This window comes from Trachurus japonicus, chromosome 7, assembly GCF_045865225.1.
Source record: "Trachurus japonicus isolate A0001 chromosome 7, Traja_1.0".
NCBI classification, from domain to species: Eukaryota; Metazoa; Chordata; class Actinopteri; order Carangiformes; family Carangidae; genus Trachurus; species Trachurus japonicus.
Window position 1 is genome coordinate 16,898,164 of NC_140913.1, and position 20,203 is coordinate 16,918,366.

Consider the following 20,203-nt stretch of genomic DNA (forward strand, 5'->3'; position numbering starts at 1 on the left):
ATAGAGCTGCAGGCAGGCTGGTGGAGCCTCAAGTGCCACGCTAATGCCATGTGAGCCCCACACAGATTTGCTTATGTGGGGCCCCACATGGCATTAGTGTTGGGTTGCAGTTGAAAAAGAGTCAACAACATCTAATCACTATTTCAATAAAGATGTGACATGGTGTTGCAGTGGTTAGGATTGTTGCCTCACAGCATGGCATCGCATTTATAGGCTTTCTGTGTACAAGACTGGATTGGCCATACTGCAGGCCACATGCAGGCTAACCCATGTGGACTTTCTGCACTGGGTTGCCCACAGAAAACCTCCAGTGGACCCCAAAATGGCAAAACTGCTGCAGGCTCCACATGGGCTAACATATGTGGGCCCATGTGGGAATTTATACATGAAGCCAACATAGGGCAAAGGGCATGTGGGCCCTGAGGGCATCAGTGAGGGGCTCTAATGGGATTAGTGTGGGTTTGCCCTGCCCACACCGTCCAACAGTAAACCCACAAGTACCCACAGTGGGCCCACACAACAAAAGTCAGTATCCAATATGCTGAATCGTTGTATTGTATTCAAAGGTCACATCAACTCATTTTAAAGTTCAGCTGGAAATAAAATGGCAAAATTAATTGATGGAATCCACGGTATAAGTCTGAAAATGATATTTCAGGATGTCAACTGTCTGACAGTTGTAAACCAATGTCAAACCAGCTGCTTCTTTCTTTGTTCATCCTCTCTCTCTCCCAGCCATCAGCCAGTCTGTAATTAACTGTTTATCTGACAGTGAGGTGTGTGTGTCTGTGTCCGTGTATGTGTGTGGCCTCGCCAGCAGATGGTGCATTCCTCGGCCTTTTTTTTTATGAATCACTGCTGCTGATGCTGCTGCTGCTGCTGCTTTCGGTCGCTGCTCGTGTAGAGGCGGAGTTTTCTCTGCTGTTGTCGGCAACAGCCAAGCAGAGGGCAGCAGCCTAGGTCCATCCCCTCCTGACTGGATCACAGGACCATCATCCTCCTCCTTCATCCATCCATCCACCCCGACAAGGACAATCTCTCCGAAAACACACACACATACATTCGGGAACAGGACAATCTTCTATTTTTACGGAAAAGGGCAGAAATCGCATCGAAAGCAGCGAAAATGCTGGCATGCACAGAAATGATCACCATGTGTCTTCAATCTGCCAAACACGAACACATGAGAAAGCAGCAGGAGCTTGACCACAACCAGAATCAGAATCAGAATCAGAATCAAGGGATCTCTCTGTTCCATGATGTAAGTAGCCTACACACTGGTTTTTCACGTTTAAGTCTTCATTATTATTAATCACTATTATAAAATCCGCCCTTTTTGTCATTTTTTCCATGCACGAGTGTATCTATATTTAGAAATATTCGCGGGGATCGCCTTCTACAGACACAATGAAAGTAATTCTCCCTCCTTTTATGTTTCTCTTTATGAATGGTTGACATCGATTTAAATCCATGCCAGTCTCCCATTTACGTGCTTGATATATAGCCCTGTTATGTAAGAAAGGTGACCGCGTGCCAATAGGTGAATAACAAAGGAGATGCCAGTCATCTGACTTTCACTGGTAATGGCCATTACAGTGTTAATGTGGCTGTTTTTCCCTTTTCTCTCAATGTTGAGGGTCATGACATTGGCTATTCCCTTGATGAAATATGTATACTGTCTCTATAAAACATGATATGGTATGTATTTTTAATGAGGACCCTTCTCTTCACAAAGCTTCAATAACAGAAATAATAAAATAGAAAGATGTAAACATTTTGAATAATTTAATAGGGATATAAATTATATTGTATAAAGATATTGCTTACATAGATCCTCTGCTGGTTACTGGTGCCTTTTCATTTTGCTACAGTATGAAGACACCTCCATTGTAAAAGACGACAATTCTAACATACATGCATTATTAATGTATAGGCTATTTTAAAACACTACATTATGTTTGGAGCTTTACATGTTCTACGTCCGGTTTCCTGTGGACCCTTCAAAAACTATGAATTGAAATATGATACTGCATTTCCTGGATTATTGTCCACAAATGGGATCATTTGACTGCAGCAAGAGCACATTTGGTTTAAATGCAGTTAGCATCCATTCTCTCCAGCCCAGTGCTGCATTTCTTCACTTAACCTATTACAGTAGCTAATGGCTGGTCATATATTCTCTAAGAGCTGCAGAAATTTGGAGTCTGATTGTGCCAGACAGCAGCTTGTCCAACCTACCATGACCCCTTTCCCGTACAAAGAGCACATAGTCTTTTCTCTTATGTTCCTGTCTTCATGACAACAAAATCATCTTCATGCAACCTCATATTTACAATAGTTCACAGATCATTTTTATATATGGGCTTCTTCTTCTGCACAGACTCATTTCTGAACACTTGAGGAATCTTTTTGTGTTTGCTCTCTAAAACAACACAGCCTATTAGTACAATTAGACTATGTGGAGGACTTGTGGGTGTGAATGTAATTTAACAAAGAAAGTCTTGTGACAGTTGTGTTATTTTTCATATTGGTAGGTAGGTATTCTGCTGCTGTTTTTTTGAGATGATAATTTGCCTCTGAGGCTGATGGGATGCAGTGTTGTCGTACAGTGTTGTTTTATGCGCAGCTGTGATGCTGCACATGTCCTCAGAGTGTCAGTAACTCCTCCAGTTATAGTTTTATTGTATCTAATAGGAGTCAGTGCAGCATATTAACAGGCCCCAGGGACTGGCTGAGATAGAGCTAATAATGCTTTTAGAAGATCTTCATCAGCTCTGTGGGACAGCAGCACCTTCATCGACTCCACCACCCTCCCACTTAGTAGCACAAAGGGGGAGTAAAGGCCAGTAAATCTCAGGTTTCTCTTGAGCCAGTGTTTATTGCTCTCAATTTGTTTCCCACATTTTATGGTGCAGCTCCTTGTTGTGTTTTAGACAACATGCTGAAATCAGCACTTCTATTCTCAAGGGAGATTTTACAGTGACAATGCGGCCTCCAGGTTTCCTTTTATCACCTGCATAAAAGTTGTATTGTCAGCTTCTCATACCACGGACGTTACAAGTGCTGTAGGCTACGGCCAATATTGTGACTATTTTTTATTGTCACAGATTTTTGTGAACCAATAATCAACAACAATCTTATCATTTTTACAATTTCATTTTAACATCAATATAGCGTGTTATATAGTTATCATCATCATCATCATCATCATCTTCTACCTGACTGCTATGATTTTATTTTTTGCTTGTTTGCTACAGTATTATTTGAGGTAATACATTTTCAAATCAAGCTGCCATTAAACTGTATTAGCACAAAACAGTGGTGTAAATGAAGTTGGACTTGATTTCTCACTGTGAGTCTGCTAAGTGTTTTTCATACCTTATAGAAATAAATGGAAACAGCTATCTAGAATTGTAGGAAAATATGTGAAACGTCTTTCATGTCTTAGCTACATGTGTACATGTGTCTTACAGTTCATTTTGACAAAAAATTTTATTCCATCATTTATTTATTTAGTTTATTTCAATCTACCTCTATTTGCACAGACATCTTGGAAATTCAGTGCAGTGTTTCTGCTCTGCCGATATTCTTTCTTCTATAGATTTGCTGTGAGTCTTAGATGTGTCTTGAATGGAGGAGGGATGCTGCTAAAAATGGGATGTGAGCAGAGCATGTTCAGGCCGTTATACTCGGATGGGCTTGAAAGGTGACAGCTGGCTTTAGTGCTCCATTCTACTCTGATAATACAGCTAATCACCAGCCACTGGACTCAGTGGTCCACATGGGTGGATTGAGTAGAAGAAGGGATAAAATGAAAGTGATGCCACTCACACATAACACCTCACACTCCAACAGATCGGACTTCTCTCAGGTTTGGAGATATGCAGTGAGGAGGTTGATGATGAACTATTACAGTGTTGATAGCTAACATTATCGAAGGGGAAAATGATAGTCACACTCTGCTTGTACAGATTTTGCACAAACTAAATCTATCTGAAATATCTTAAGGCTTGATTGTTCACGAAAACATAAAAGCTCCTCCTAAATGTTCTCTTACATGCAAAGACTTTTGGGGAGACTCATTGCATTACTGCCTCAATAACAAAAATCCCTTGTGTGCAGTAATGCGGTATACAATATCTTTGTACATTTTCTGTTGCCGCATGATGACACTTTATTTCCTCTTGGTTGCCCAAAATAAATATCTCTTAGTATCACTTTAAATATTTATAATGTTTCCAGTGTTTGTGCCTCCAGACCAAAAAACCTAAACACAATCTTCTTGTCTTCTTGCAGATATTCCGCCGGGCTGACAAAAATGGTGAGTAAGCAAAAACACACAGCTAATTGGAATACACAGCTAATTTAAACTCAATTAAAACCTCTTTGAGGGAGCTGAAGGATACAGGAAAAGAAGGCACAACTTTGATGGTTGTGTTCAGACTGAGGAGATTTAAATAACCCTGCTGGATCTTTCTGTTTTACTGCCATCCTTGAGAGATCCAGATAGAAAGGATATAAATATCCAAGGTCAGGTGCAGCTGCATCTTTTTGGTTTCGTGATGTGACTGGATTACACAGGATGAACTCCCTCGGTGTGGCTGCTCACCATGCAGTGCACATATATCCAGCAAATATTGCAACATATATGTACACTAATTTATCATGTTAACTCGCTATAAAGTAAATGTGGTCTCAGCTGTTCTGCTCTCATGTTGTTTTTCTTTGTCGAAAATGCAGTTTTAACCCTAAATGGCACAAATTCGCTGGAGACTTGCTTAATGTGAATTTAATGTAATTCTTGCAGGAACATATCACCATTACATTTGATTAATGTGTTACCATGTTACATTTACTTCAAAGGAGAGTCCCCCTCCCTCCCCTAAATATCTCCAGGGGAAACATGGATATTCATGAAACATGGAGCATCCATCTCTGCATGAAAAACAGTGTTGCCGAACAAGAAAACATTTTTGCTCTTCATTTTCTATTTGTGCACCATGTATGTGATGCAAGGTAGAATGCAAAGGGGGCAGTTGTTAATGCATCTTGACTTATCCGCAAGCTGTGATCAGTTTCCTCAGGAGGACGGTGAGCGTGTTACATAAGAGCTGGATTAATGATGCAACATGGGCCGCCATGAGCAAAGGTTGTCTGGGGTGCCTCGCAGCTCATGTGGAGATATTTAGATCAAAAAAATAAAAAATTCAGTCTGTGAATTATTGAAGAGCTCTGAGGTAGCCTACTTTTGTTCTGTTGTGAAGGAGCTGGAGTTATGGTAACTAAGGGTGCTTGGATTTTTCTTTCCTCAAGTTGTGTCTCATCTCAGGTTGTGATGATGAGACATTGTGAATTATTAGTCAAACATAATGACTGAAAACACAACAGAGGTGTGACATCTTAATAGAAAACAGATGTTGTATTTATACTACATCCATTTTTGAAAAGCCTCGGGTTTTTTCCTCTTAATCTTTCTTCCAACCAGCACTCATATACAGCTTTTATTTTTCACGCTTTGTACAAAGAAAGAAGATAAGGAGTGAGAGGAGAACTCTGTCGCTTATTTGTGGTAGTAGTTATCTACAATTTGCAGCCGAGCTCTGCTTAGTTCACGTCCTCCCAAACTCACTGAGTCGTGCACCCGAGAGGAAAGTGCTTCCTTCCAATCAGCACTGAGTGGGCTGTCATGATACGCCTCAAGCACTGCGGATTTACCACATAATGAGGGCTGGCTACCAACCCACTATACATTCTGTTTTTCCACACTATTGTAATGAGGAATTAAATTTTTTAACAGAAAAAAAGACAATTGCATGAGTACAAGAACAAGAAGTAAAGACCTAAAGCTTTTACTTAACAGCATTGTGCTGAGATTAGTTTTTTGTAGCTGTGCTCATAGATGCTCCACACAACTGAAAGTGTGATCAGTGATTTTAGAGCTTACTGTAGATTTCATCAGGAAAAACCAAACCATGTCCAACAATCATGAAAATGAACATTATGAACATTATTTCAAATGTCTTTTAAAATAAATGAACTTTCATGGAAGAGGGATCCATTTACTGATAAGTCACAGATGTGCCCTCAGGGGACTTTTAAACAGACTGAAGCGTTATCATCTGAGCTGAGCTCTAACACATGCAGTGAGCTTAAAAATGATTTGTCAGGGCCATTTATTGGTGAGTTCTTTATGGATTGACTTTTTAAATCATTTGTTCTTGTTAATGTTGATTTACTGTATTTAAAAAAGAAATGCTATAAAACATTTGCAATATAGCCTGTGAATATTCTCATTTGTCCAGGTCATAGTTATCTCAAGGAAATTTAAATCGATTGCGTCCAGTTGCAATCGATTTAAATTTCCTTGAGATATTTGTAATATAAAATGAAAGGTGATATAAGAATTCAGGAGGCGCTTTAATTTTTCTCTCCAGACACTCAGATAATAAGAATCACTGTGAGGTTTCTCCCTCACACATTTGTTCACTTGCAGGTTTCTAATCAAAGCTGTATATAGTGCTGTAGCAGAGAGGATTGTAAAGGCACACAAGACCTCACCAGCAGACCTAAATATATCCAGTTTACTGCCACACGAACAAAAGCATCAAATCCTCACATTTGAGAAGCTGAAACTCAAGAATTTTATGCATTTTTGCACAAAGAAAGACTGAAACGGATAACAGTATGAAGGTGCATTCATTCTCAAACTAAAAATACTGTTCAATATTAACAAAGACAACTTGAAATTAAATTCTGTTGATTCGCTCAATTTCTATGTAGTATTTTATTTTTTTTATCTGTGTTTACTTCCCAGCCTATGCTTTTCTCTTTCACCCTGAACTGCACCGTGGGCACTCATGAATTATTACTGCTGCTTCAGTTTTGACACTTTAGGATTCCTTCACGGAAAGTGTTCTTGGAAAGATAAGCGTCAGTGCAGGTAGATTCTCATCTAGGTCACAGTTAGAGAGCCTTTTCTATCCAGTGTGAAGTGAGATAATTAAAACGACTCATCTGCTATGTGTCTCCTGTGAGGTATTGATTTATCATCCATCAGAGCAAAAACACATTTTCCTACAGCTGTTTGTCACAAACCTCAGGGTAAATTACTGGAAAACCTGCATGTTCTTTAATTAAATCTCGCTGTGTGATGACTGGGTGTCGATGACTGCGCCCAGCTCTTTTCCTCACATAATACGGCATCGGAAAAGAAACACACACATACACCACATACAAGGCATGTAATCAAAAGTGTGTAGTATTCAATCAAACAACTCAACACACAGCCTCAGTGTGTGTGTGCCACTGAAACACAACGTAGTCAGTAAAGAGTAGCTGTTACACGTGTGGAGGGAATTGTGTCGTCTGCTTTTACAGCATGTTGAATTTTTATTCATGAGCTTCACTAGGTCAGTGCACACATACGGTCTGATATTTTTCATTCCATCTGTGACCAATCCTCTTTTGACAGTACTAACTGATGATTATCTAAATGATTGATAAGTCCTATCAGCAAACCAAGGTTAAATTAAGGTTAGTACTATATGAGCTATACAAAACAACACAACAGTCAGTACTGGCACGGCAGGAGTCAAAAGATCTTTAACATACTGGAAGTAATTTTGAAGTGACATTTGAAGTTTATAATCTCACTGATTGGAAATCAACTAATTGTTTCCGCACTAATTGTCATCTAGTGCCTCCACACCTCATTTCTGCACATTGTAATTAAAAAAATGAAATCCTCCAGACAAAACACATGCCGGGCAGCTTACTGTCCTTTAGCTTGGGAGACCAACACCGTCTATAGCCAGGAGCTATCATCCGCGCTACCACTGCAGCTCTGCTCTGTGAGAAACAGTGAGCACTTGCAAAATGTGCCATCTGAGCTGTGCTGTAACTTGTTTTTTGAGCTGTTTAATTGGGTGTGAATCTACATTAAAGGAACTTTGGTGAAGGAGGCTGGAGAATGAGTCAGAGGTGCAACAGACTGTGTTTACTCCTACACCATGTGGAAAGACGATTTTTACAGGGACGTTTGAGAAAGGAATTATGATTCTGCCTCAGCAAATAGCTCCCTCAGTTGATATTTAACGTAGCCAGACCATGATGTTCACTAAACACACAGATTGTCACCGTAAGCATGTGAGCTTTATATAACAATAATTGAGAAAGCAACAGCTAAAAAAGGTGACATTTTGTGACACTTTGCATTTTAATAAGGCTGCACAAATAATCACAATATAATGGAAATATCAATTGCAACTGCAATACACCAAAACATTGCGGGAACTGCAATCTTCTTTTGTTAATATATGTTATTGAGATGTGTTATGCATCATTGTCCATTGTTAGCACCATACACAACAAATATAACTACAAACCATATTCTCCAGACATAAAAAAGCATGTTTGTTCACAAGCAAACAGAAAAAACAGAAAAATGATTAGATTATTATTTTCTTTGCATATTGTGCAGCTCTACCTTTTCTTAAATCCATTTTATACTCGTGCTAAGAAGCCATAAAATACATCACATCGTCTAGAGACATCCGCAGTGTGAGTTGGCAATAAAGTAGATTGCTCTCACCAACTAACAGATGATATGACGTTAGCTCAGGCCTATCTGTCAGAGCGCTGCTTCGTGGCAGGGAGCTGAGAGCTGGGTCTCAAAAGGTTTCAGTGCTTTCACAGCAAAGATGACAAGATCTCATTATCATCTGAAGTTGGCCTGTTTGTGAGCTCTGCTCTGACTACTCAGACTGGCCCTCTGTGCCTGCTCCCAATTTTCTCAGGATGCTGCAACCCCTTAAGCTCACGACGAGATGCAGACCATGTTTACCTTTAGAAGACACTTATCACTGTGTTTATCCTTTAAGATGACATTAACTACACCGTGGTGAAGGTATAAAATTACAGATTACAGACAATTATAGATTGCAGATTGTTTGTAAGTGATTATGACTTTACTGTACAAGCAGGAATGGCTCATAGTGTAAACAGTTATATACATTATTGGTACTGTATTTTGCAGTTTATTTTCAGTATTGAGGAAGTGGTAGCAGAGACATGGTACCTTTAACAAAGAAATTGTTTTGCTCAGTGAGGGTATTATTACTCTGAAGAGCAGTGAATCATTTGTTGCAGTAGAGTCAGATCAGGTGAAATCAAGTATCTAACTTTATTCAGTTTTGAGGGAAAGGCTTCTAAGTGTAGGTAATTGCCTCAGGTTTTGTCCTTGAGGGAATTTAAAGCCAACCGTTATCCCATTATTTTGAAGATCAGACAAATTCCTCAATAAGGTGATACAACCTTTCAGGCTGCAGTGGTATATCATTTGTATGGGCGTGTCTCTTTTCAGACGATGGGAAGCTGTCCTTGGAGGAGTTCCAGTCGTACTTCACTGATGGTATCCTCACTGACGAGCAGATGCAGGAGCTGTATTACTCCATCGACAGGCAGCAGATAGAGTAAGCTCATCTTCCTCTTGGATACCCTCCAACTCTGCTACCATCTGTAGCCCCCCCCTCCCCACTTGCTCCCCCGCTGCCTGGCAGTGCAATGTCAACACCACACTTCAGTGAAGATTATGTCAATATTCCATAGAGAGCCTTAATTCTGGCGTGAAAGCCCTTGAGTTAGCAACTCTCTGTTGGCAATAAGATTATGGAAAATGTTAATATTTGTCTGTGCCTCCAGCTCACAATTAAAACATGAAAACGCTTTATTACAATAATAAACATTTGGTAATACAGCTAAAAAATAACCAGAGGGGCATTTGTGTCTGTGACTGCACGCAACATTTATGTAATAGAAATGAGACATCAGTGAAGTACCAGCTAATCATAATAAAGAATCAACTCTTAGGTGTAAGAGCTTTAGCCGCACTGTTAACTTTACTTTTAGACTCTCAACTACTATCTACAATTTGAAAAATAATGCTGTGTGCTGACTGATTGAAAATTCATATTAACATATAAACATAATCAAATTAAATTGCATTTTACCCCTCTCTATTACTGAAACTTTTTTCAAATGATTTAACCCTTAATTATTAATGATATTAAATTAAAGTATACAAATATGATGTCCCAGACATTTTGCCCTCCTATGTCAATGTCAGTTAAATCTCATTTTGTTAAAATTAGTACAGTTCGATTATACTGCACTTCAGCTTCAGCTTACTTCAGCATGCTAACATGTAGCACCTATGTCCTGATGTATAAGATGTATAGCCTAATGTTTTACAGGTGAAATGTACCTAATCTTAGTTTATTCTGTTAACATACTTATTAGCACCAAACACACAGTGCACATGAGGTGGATGACATTTTCATCCACCATCCATTACTTATTCTGGTTTCAGGGCATGAGCCAAAATACTAATTTGACTGTTAATGAGAACTGTTAATAGCAAAAACCTATTTGCCTTTATCTCCCAATGTATTATTTTCTCTTGTCTCTTTTGTCTCACAGCAACCTGGACATAGACAAACTCTCAGGTAATTATTTGCCATCCTTTGTGTGCTATTGTTTTCACTGTCAATTTTTTTTTTATAAACCATGTAAACTTGCTCAAGCCCAGGCTTCCTGGTTTTAGCTGTTGCTCTTGGCTTCAGTTGTCTGATGATAACCATGACACAAACTGAGACCCCAGCTCAGTGACTCGCCAATTATCATGTGATTATTACCAAACTGCTTTAGTTCTACTAATGCCATTAGTGTCAGTATTGATATCCCTCCTGTGAGAAACACCAGTGATCACTGTGCTCATGGGAACAAATCTTCTTCCTCAGAGTACTTCACCCCACATCTGGGAGAATACGTAAACGTCCTGTCTGCTCTGGAGAAGTTGAATGTGGCAATCTTGAAGGCCATGGATAAAACTAAAGAGGTGGGTGATGATGATTTAACCTCTGCATTGTGGTAGATTTTGCACGTCAAAGCACAATTCAAAAGTAGCACGACATCAGCAGACTATTAAACGTTTCAATGACTTTCAGAACATCAGCATCCTTCATCCCTCCAGACATCCACACAGGCCACGTTGGCTTGTGGTACATGAGAAAACAAAATTACCCAGCATGCTTCACTAATTATACATTATCAAACATAATCCCACAGAGCCTGAAAAGATGAGCTGTACTTTTAAAAGTGACTTTCTATAACAGGACAGCTGATGTCAGCTTGTTGCTATGGGAGACATTTTATTTTATTGTGATTGTATTGTGAGTTTTATGTTGGGACTACAGATGGAAATTAGCCCTAGTGGCTAAATCTGGTACAACCATCTCTTCTCTGTTCTTGATTAATGGTATTGTACACTGTCCCGTAATAATAAACTAAACTAAACTAAACTAAACTAAACTAAACTAAACTAAACTAAACTAAACTAAACTAAGACATAGTAAATGTTTGTCTCTGTAACTCAACTGAACAGTGAGTAAAGAGGAAGTAAATCAACTTATGTGAGGCTGCAGTAGAATGGTAAGAAAATGAAATAAACTTGTCATACCATTGTGTTACATGGGGTAGTTTTTTTAAATTTATTATCGTGATAGATGAAAAAAAAAAAACCCAGTATAACAAGTAAAATGGATTCTACTATATTGGACTTTGCTGTGACTGACAGTGGTAATCAGATAGATCGCATGCTACTCTATGATCTTTTTTATTAAAGCTGAATAAAATTAAATATAGAATAAAAATTTAAAGACAATCAGCTGGTGTGAAAATACAGAAAAAAACCTTAGAAGCACATTTATCAAAACTTAACTATCAGAAGTTTTGTAATTTTATATTGACAAACTATTTAATTAACATATTCAGCAATAGATATAATAAGAAGCATTTTCAACATAAAACAAAAACAACAACAACAAAAACCAGCAACAAAAAAACAACAACACTACAGGTTTGATAACATTGGGGGAGAGAAAAATGTGACAATGAGATTCCGTAAAAATGAGACAAAACATTCTTGGATAATTAAATTAATCGACAGGAAACAGAATGATATTTAATGAAATAAATTCAAAACATTAATATATGCAGACTCCAGGCACTGAGGAAGCACTTATAAGACAATCATTTATATCTCTCATGCCAGTAAACAGTAAGTAGACCATGAAAATGGGAGGTAGGTAGGTCTGAGAGCCTGTAACGTGCCAGAACGCATGAATACTGCAATATACTCAGGCAAGCATAAATCACCTTCACATGGAAACAAGATTTCCTCTAGCAACACAGGCTGTCCAATGTTATTACGGTACTGCTTTTAGCACTTGTGTGTCCTTTATCTTCACATGACAGCACAGATTGTGTTGTGTTGGCAGTCTGACATTACATGGAGTGTTATTTTCTTTGCATTTTGTTAAAAACCACTACCACCACTCTCATGGTATATGCTTCATCTGAATTGAAATGAAGAAAAACACTCACAATAAATAAGAGCTAAAAATGTTTATATCAGTGTTCCTTTTGCATTTATCTCCATATGTGTCATGGAATCATTAGCTCTGGGCTGTGAAACATGCTAATTGGAGCATCGTGAAATGTTTATTATGAAGCCTGCTGCAGTAGGAGTGTATATTGTATATTATGAGATGTGGAGAGGATTAAAGGCTTAGAGCTGAAGAGCTGTGGTCATGCTGTTTTAGGCACACACAGTTGAGATCAACATCAGAGAGCTTCCACTAAGACATCAATAGCTCAGCTGAGTCTTTATTGATCTCCCCTAACTCTCTGTGTTAAGCCAAGTAGCCAATATTTATTTCTTATTTATTACTTATTTCTTATGTATTTCTTGTTTGGCAAGGAGAGAGAATCATGTGCAGACTGTGTTTGGATGTGGCTGCAGTCTTATAATAATAAGGTGGAGTTTTTTATGTGTATGCAGTGACTATTCACTGTGCTGCTCTAAGAGAGAGAACGTATTTGATGACATTATCTGAGGTTGACAAACCCTCCCAGCTGTCCAACTGATCTGACGTCAGATGTCACTGCACCACAAATACACATTTTGAAGCTGCTCTGAATTCTTCTTCTTTTAATTCCTATCCTCCATTTTAATACATTTCCATTATTCACTCAGGCGCATACTTTCTTTTACTCTGTTTTATCTCTTGACTTTGTACATCCATCTCCCTGTCTTCCCCCCTTTCTCTGCTTTACCCTGTAAATAGTGTATACTTCTGCAGCCGTTCTGTGATCAGCCTTAGCTATTAAATTCAAAATCTTTGACGTGAAGTGGTGCTTTCATATTGCCTGAAAACACATGAAGTGAAATGATGAAACCAGCAGAGTAACGTGTATCTTCTCTGTTGCAACAGCGCCATTATATAAAAAGGATTTCTTTTTAGCTGCTATACTAGGTCTTTGAGAAATTTAGAAAAGGACTGAGGTTCATTACTCACAGTGCATCATCCCCCTGCTGCTAGGAGAACAGAGGACTCACTTTTCAAATGTCTCTCCTCCATTTCTTCTCAACTCTATTTCTCTGCACCACAGGGCGGTGATGCTGGTGTGTGTGACTGGCGTCATTATCCACAAAACGAAATCTGACAAAATTGAATCTATGTGGAGTAACACAACAACAAAAAAGTTCACAATGCTCAGAAAGGTCCCTAAAACTGGTTCCTCTGCACCAAAGCACTGCAATGAGATACATAAAACAGCACATCTAATTAATTATTGAAAAGGGGAGATAAAGCAAAACCCTAACAAAGGAAACAATGAGCAACAACACTTCTTTGCCAACATTTCAGCCTTGCTCTTCCCTACAGGAGTATCAGGGTTCATCAGTGCTGGGTCAGTTTGTGACGCGGTTCCTGCTGAGGGAGACCTCCACCCAGCTGCAGTCCCTTCAGTTATCCCTGGACTGTGCTATGGATGCTGTTCATGACAAGGGCTGCACAGGGAAGAGGATACTGAAGAAGCCCCAGGACCTGCCTGTCCAAAGGTTGACTAAACGCCCCAGCCGACGCATCCAGAAGAACATGTGTCTCTCACCAACTGACCCCTACTCTGGCATGCTCACCACAGGTACACTCCAGGATCACTGAGATTAAGATACTAGATGTGAATATGACACGTACGGGCCCAAGTTTGAAAAGATCTTGGGCTCAGGAGGATGCTCACAGTGGGTGATTCAAAACAGAACATGTGATGCTTTGATCAATTGTCTTTTGTCCTTAGTGTCCTGTGTTGTGATGTGCTCATATTTACTTTCTTTGTTCAGGAGTCAGTGTGGAGCCGGACAACCACTGGGGCTCCCAGATCAACCAACTGGAGCAACTCATAGACAAACTGGAGTGTGAGGTTTGTATGAAAACTGTTGTGAGGATACTTTAACCTCTGAATACAGCCTGGCTTGATGTTTCCCCTTAGCTAGGCTAACTGTAACCTGGCTCTTGGTTTGTCAGTACAGACCTGAGAATGGTATTGATCTTCTCATCTAACTTTTCAGAATAAGGGAATAATTGTATTTCTAAAACTGTGGAGCGGTACCACAGTGGTTTGAGAACTTAATGTTTTCTGTAATCTTTTTAAAATAGGTCACACACACAAGTATTTAAGCCCTTAATAATATTACAATAACATTTCATCAAAAAAAGCTACAAGCTAGACCAGCCCTTCAGTGTGAGGTTGGACAATTTAATTTTCAAAAAGTCAGAAGACGTTGTACCCAAAAGGCTTTACTCACCAGGCAGGATTGCTCTTTGCGAAGATCAGGTTTTACTTGAGAGGCTCAGCTGTAACAGACAGAAATGTCAAGAAGCTGTATGAGCCTGAATCTGTTTTTGCTAGAGGGGAACCGACATGTTGTCAGAGAGGATGACTTGTAAAAAAAAAGAAAAAAAAAAGAAAGAAAAAGTGCAAAATGTTCGAAATACCATGCATAAGGTGACTGCCTGTGAATACATGCTGGGCTCCACTTAAAGTGGACACTGACTGAGAGGAGTTTCAGTGAGTTGACAAGGCACAGTGGTTGTTCAAAACACACAGGCCAGGCCTCTGCTGGAATCAGTTGAACTGGTTGAACTCCTAATCCCTGCGTTGTCATGGCTGAATGAAATATTTATGCCCCATTTTCAGAGTCCACATCTTGAACCTCTCAAAGAGGACACATTAGCAGGGACGTATAAATCGGTGAGTCCAACTTGTGCTTATGTTGTCTCTTATGACTGCATCAGATTTTATGTCTTCACATAGAACCAAATATCACACAGCTCTGTTAGTGTTAAGGTACTTGTCGGTTTGCTTTTTCTCCAGAACATTCTCCTGGTTCAGAGACAACTGTCTGTGAAGGAGAGGGATGTGGAGCAGTTTCAGCAAGCTCTCAAAATCTACACAGATGCCACCAGCAGCCAACTAAACAACCTGCAGTAGGTCCATTTATCTGCCTCACTGCCTTTGCTTGCCTCAGGATCTCTTTGTGAACTGATGCAGCCACTTTAAAAATGCTTCAATTTCACCAAACAAACCACATACTGTAACCCCAGCTGCCCTCTGTCTCCCTCTCTGTCTCTCTCTCTCTCCGTCTGTTTATTTATAGTGTCTCAGTCCAGAATCTGCCAGACAGATCATGCTTCATCATGTATGAATTTTGGCAGGACCGTCTCTCCTGGATGAGGTAGGATCAGAAGGGCTTCACCAGAAAACACACTCAGTATTTCACAGCTGAACCAAAACATGTCCAGCACACCAAGCTGCTCACAGTTTCTCTTTGAAGGTTTATTGCCTCGCTCAGAGGCAAATGAAAGTCTCATCCTCGCCACCTCTGTTTCTCCTCAGCTACCTGCAGTCGTCCATCAGCAAGACCTTCCAGCGCTGCATTATTGAGTCACTGGAAGACCCGGAGATGGTCTCCACCATGCTCCTCCCAGGTAGAGGCCAGACCTTGAAACAGTAATCTCTAAGTGATTAAACATTGCTGTTTCATTCAGAATAATCCCACATGAATCCACCATGGTTGAAATGATTACTTTACATTAATTAACACATTACATTAATAACAATTATCAGTGAAACTGTGGAAGTACAGAAAAAATACCATGGCCTTGTCTGTGGAAAATAGTGTTGTATTTGGCTCACACAATGTAGAGACGTTCTCAGTGGTTAATGAGGGAGAGGATTACAGACGAAAATAAATGTTAGATGATTATGATGATGTTTTCCTGGATTAATACTTTGTGGGAAACAAACAATAGAATTCAGGGACTTTACAGCTATGTAATATAGATCTCTTATGTTGTTATAATCACTATTTTTATACAAACAGTTGATCTAACCTGTGTTATTTGTCGCCTTTTTAATCCTGGTGTACAGAGTAGCTCTCCTTAGCTCCTTGTTTTTGTTTTCTAGTTTGTATCTTTACTGTTTTGTCTCACTCTCAGCACACAGGCAGAAAGTTTGTCTTTGTTCACTTGCAAACTAGCTGGCGAACATGGCTGCCAAAGAGCCAGATAGTTCCCTCAGGGGTTGATAGAGACAAACAACAGAGCTAAAGGGAATGTAAATACTGGACTTAAATTAGTCTGGTGGCCAGAAACCAGAATGATTCTATATTCAAAAGTAATATTTGCTATATAACATAATAATATTTGATCTATCTGACATTAAATGGGTAAATCGTTGCCAAGTTCAGCATATCAACTTTAAAGGTTTCTTTTAAAGTTTGTTTCAGCTGCACACACTTGACTAAAGAAAATATAATGCTGGTTTAATGTTTAAGGAGATAAGTTCAAATGTTTTATATACTATAACAGAAATTCATGTTGTTAATTACTTTCCTTTAGCACAAACCATGAAATACAGATGCTTATCATTTGTTTCATTTTACAGCCTCTTGGTGGATTATGAACAACAACTGACAGAGCAGCTCCTTTTCAACACAACAAGAGCAGGAGGAAGAGTCAATTGAATAATTGTTTTTCCTTTTTTGTTCCTCGATATATATTTTTTTCCTCATGGCATGACCAGGATTGTTTTTTGCAAAGCCACACTCCAAGGTTATAAAAAAAGAAGACTGCTACGTGAAATCAGTCAAGTGTGAAACATACAAAAACCTTGGAGTAGAAAGAATTGAGGTAATGCAATATTTTATTGATTGTGTGTTTGGAATCCGTGCCAATGTTTCTTTCTCAGTTTTGGCACATTTCTTGCCTCTGATTTAATAGACACACAATGAATAAAGATATAAAAAACTGCATGATTTCTTATTCCTCTGTGCTAGTTTATTTCAATCAAAACAACATTGTAGAGTAGATATAATGTCAAAGATGCCACAGAAATATAGAAAAACAACTGATCTGTACATCCATTGCTATCCGTCACTCATTCTTCAGTGCAGACAAAAACAAAAATAGTGATAGGGTTAACCTGCATTTTCCCTTGTTCTCTCTGTGGTATTGTGCTTTGTTGTCTTCTTCAAAGCTTTGCTACCAGGTGTTTTCTGCTGAGGGGTTAGAGAGCCAATAGATAGAAAAAAGTTAACAAACAATGACGGTCCATATGTAAACCTTTATCATCCGTGTGTCACTTTTGCACTTTAGAAAAATTATGAAACATGGACCTTGTTGTTAGGAAAGGACATTCATTGTAGTCTGTCTATTGAACGTATAGTATAATTAACAGCTGTTTTAACAAGCCAAGACCTGCACTGAAGTGTAGTTAAACATTAGCAAACCAATAACAATTCACCAAATAATTGTGCAGTTTGCCTGTACGGTTACTTTATAAATAAAACTCAAAAGCCATTATTTTACATTTCCAGTGTGTGATCAGAAGATTTTAATGGTACAGTGCACACAAATAGAAATTTATATTTTGAGTACAGAAATTAAGCAGTTTTGTGTGATGACATAAGACATATAAGATTGTGTACAGTAGTTCCTGGAAGCTGTAAGATGTGTGTAATTGTTGTAGAAAATTGGTAAATGTACACTATGACAGTCTACTGAGCCTCGGATGCTCTGATAAAGAGAGGAATGAGTGTGCTCACTCTTTATTTGAAGTGTTTATTGTTTCTTTTATGAAGAATATACAAATGTTATGTGGATGTTATGGTTGTTTTCTGGCATGAAATAAAAATTCATGACATGTTGATGGCATGAAAAAATGCATTACTTGTCTCTTTGCTTACAGTAAGTTGAATGAAATGAATGAATTGTGATAATGAAAAACGTCTAGCAATGTTGAACATTTTCCTTGTATAGTTTTGGCCTGTTTTTTGTTTTAATTTTAAATTGTATTAGATTCACTGTGACATTAATGTCAAAGAAACTGGAGGAAATTATTTTCCTTTCTCTTTACCAAATATATACCTTGTAAAAATAAGAAAAGGAATTTAATCTGGGGCAATTACTGTAGCTGGTTTTCGCTCTTCAGAGACAGGTAGCATACACAACATGAAACACTTCTTACCCAGAAACATAATTGTCAAAGTTTTCATTGCACCAGCAGCTGAGAATCACAGCAGCTGAGAATCACAGTCACAATCTAAATATTGGTCTTATTAGATCGGGGACTTCACAGCATCTTGCAAAAATAAGCAGATTAAGATGTGGAATTTAAAAATCTTTCCTAATACATAATCTCTATACGATATAACTCACATGGAATTTGTTTAAGCACTAACACTGTGTTGTTGTGTTCTTACACTTTTTATTCATGAGTGTATATTCAGACTCGAAAACTAGGTCAGTTTAATGTGTATAAACTCACACTGCAGTAGATGAAAGTATTTCTCAGATCAGTCTGAGAAGAAGCTGTTATGGATTATATTTACATATATAATACCTAAACATCTTGAAAATATAATCCTCTTGTTCCAGCAGGTAGACAGAAATCCAATCCCTCAGGTCTCTTCAAAGGTCAGATTTGAAGGCCAGAGTTTCCCATGACGCAGGCCGTGGGGAATGAGGATACTGAGGCAGGAACACTTTGAACAGCTGCAGCACATCTCACACCCTGATCCCTCCATGCTGCCATTTTCCTCTCCATGACAGTGGAACTTCTTGGGGGATGTTAGGGCCAAAATTAATCTATCTGTGAATGGGACTTATACGTTGATGCCATCATGTCTTTCTGTGCAATTTCCAGACCCTCTCTGCATAACATGCACTAATACATATGAGGTGGAGGCAAAGTAGAGGGAGTGAGTCAGTGTGGTGTGGATTAATTGCCAATAAGTGGATGCCATTTGTGACATTTGACTCCCATTAGCAGACAAGGCTTTTCTGTTTTCAATGCTGATGCACCTGATTGTTGGTGCACTCAATTATTTGCTCGATGGTTTGTGTATGTGTGTGATTAAGATTAAGATGTTAGAGGAAGGAAAATGGATGGACTACAGAGCAAAGTGGTTCCCATAAAAAATGAGAAGACGAGGAAATCGAAGAAGTGGTGTGCATGAAGAGACACAATGGAAGAGGAAAATCAGGGTCAACTGTCAGAGCGCATTGACACTGAAGAGAAGCAAACCCAAGCAGAAAGCCTGAGCTCTGATTTCCTGAAGCCAGAGGATAGATATGTAGTATGCTATAGGGTAACAGAAGGGCGGATGGAGAGAGGAGGAGGAGGAAGTGGGAGTTTGGAGATGAACATTCAGAGAGTGCAACAAGGCTACAGCAACATGTCTTATATTTTCCAGTCTAGCTTAGTGCCAACTGATCAGGCATGGATTACTGACAGCCCTACGGCATGAATTTCCAGATTTAGATGGTGTTTGATCTGTCTTATCAGATGGGCTCTACTGCCTACTTACATTGGCCACACATTCGTATTAGCAGCAGATGACACAAATACGAGTGGAGGAGTGCATCAGCCAGCAAACAATAACTGCAGAGCTCTCTGAGACATTTTCTCTTTAATGGTCTAGATGGGAATAAAACATTTACAACCAAGCCCATGCTCTTGTTAACAAACAGAGAGAGATTCTGGGGTTTCAGTGCAGACAAGAAAATATTTCTATAAAATACATAATGAATAAGTAAAAATAATATCATCTCATTGCTATTTGAAGTGGGTGCTATTTTACTAGGTCACTGAAAGACTTTGTAACTTACAGTAAGACAGACCAAATAAAAGGCTAGAACTTAAGTACAAGACTGCATGTCTGCTTCATTTAATGGAGCTTGTTAAGTGGGAACTTGTCACTCCTATGGTAAAGAAGAACATTAGACAGAAACAAACAAACAAA

At 38.9% G+C, this 20,203-nt stretch overlaps 1 protein-coding gene across 1 annotated transcript; it reads left to right on the forward strand.

Moving 5' to 3' along the window:
* Positions 1-802: 802 nt before the first annotated feature.
* LOC146984483 (N-terminal EF-hand calcium-binding protein 1-like) lies at positions 803-18,121 on the forward strand. The gene is made up of 12 exons (XM_085781611.1): positions 803-1,261; positions 4,297-4,321; positions 9,362-9,470; positions 10,477-10,502; positions 10,797-10,894; positions 13,785-14,043; positions 14,240-14,319; positions 15,097-15,150; positions 15,274-15,386; positions 15,557-15,634; positions 15,796-15,887; positions 16,846-18,121. Exons 1-12 carry the CDS (start codon positions 1,127-1,129, stop codon positions 16,872-16,874), a joined length of 1,098 nt encoding a protein of 365 aa, XP_085637737.1. The 5' UTR covers positions 803-1,126; the 3' UTR covers positions 16,875-18,121.
* The last annotated feature ends 2,082 nt before the right edge of the window (positions 18,122-20,203 follow it).

What these genes read in the sequence shown, in the direction of transcription:
- LOC146984483 (XM_085781611.1), top strand. Translation starts at nt 1,127, where the DNA reads ATGCTGGCATGCACAGAAATGATCACCATGTGTCTTCAATCTGCCAAA. An exon ending in TAGCAGGGACGTATAAATCG is followed by an intron (nt 15,151 to 15,273) that starts GTGAGTCCAACT and finishes CTTTTTCTCCAG; the next exon opens with AACATTCTCCTGGTTCAGAG. An exon ending in GACCGTCTCTCCTGGATGAG is followed by an intron (nt 15,635 to 15,795) that starts GTAGGATCAGAA and finishes GTTTCTCCTCAG; the next exon opens with CTACCTGCAGTCGTCCATCA.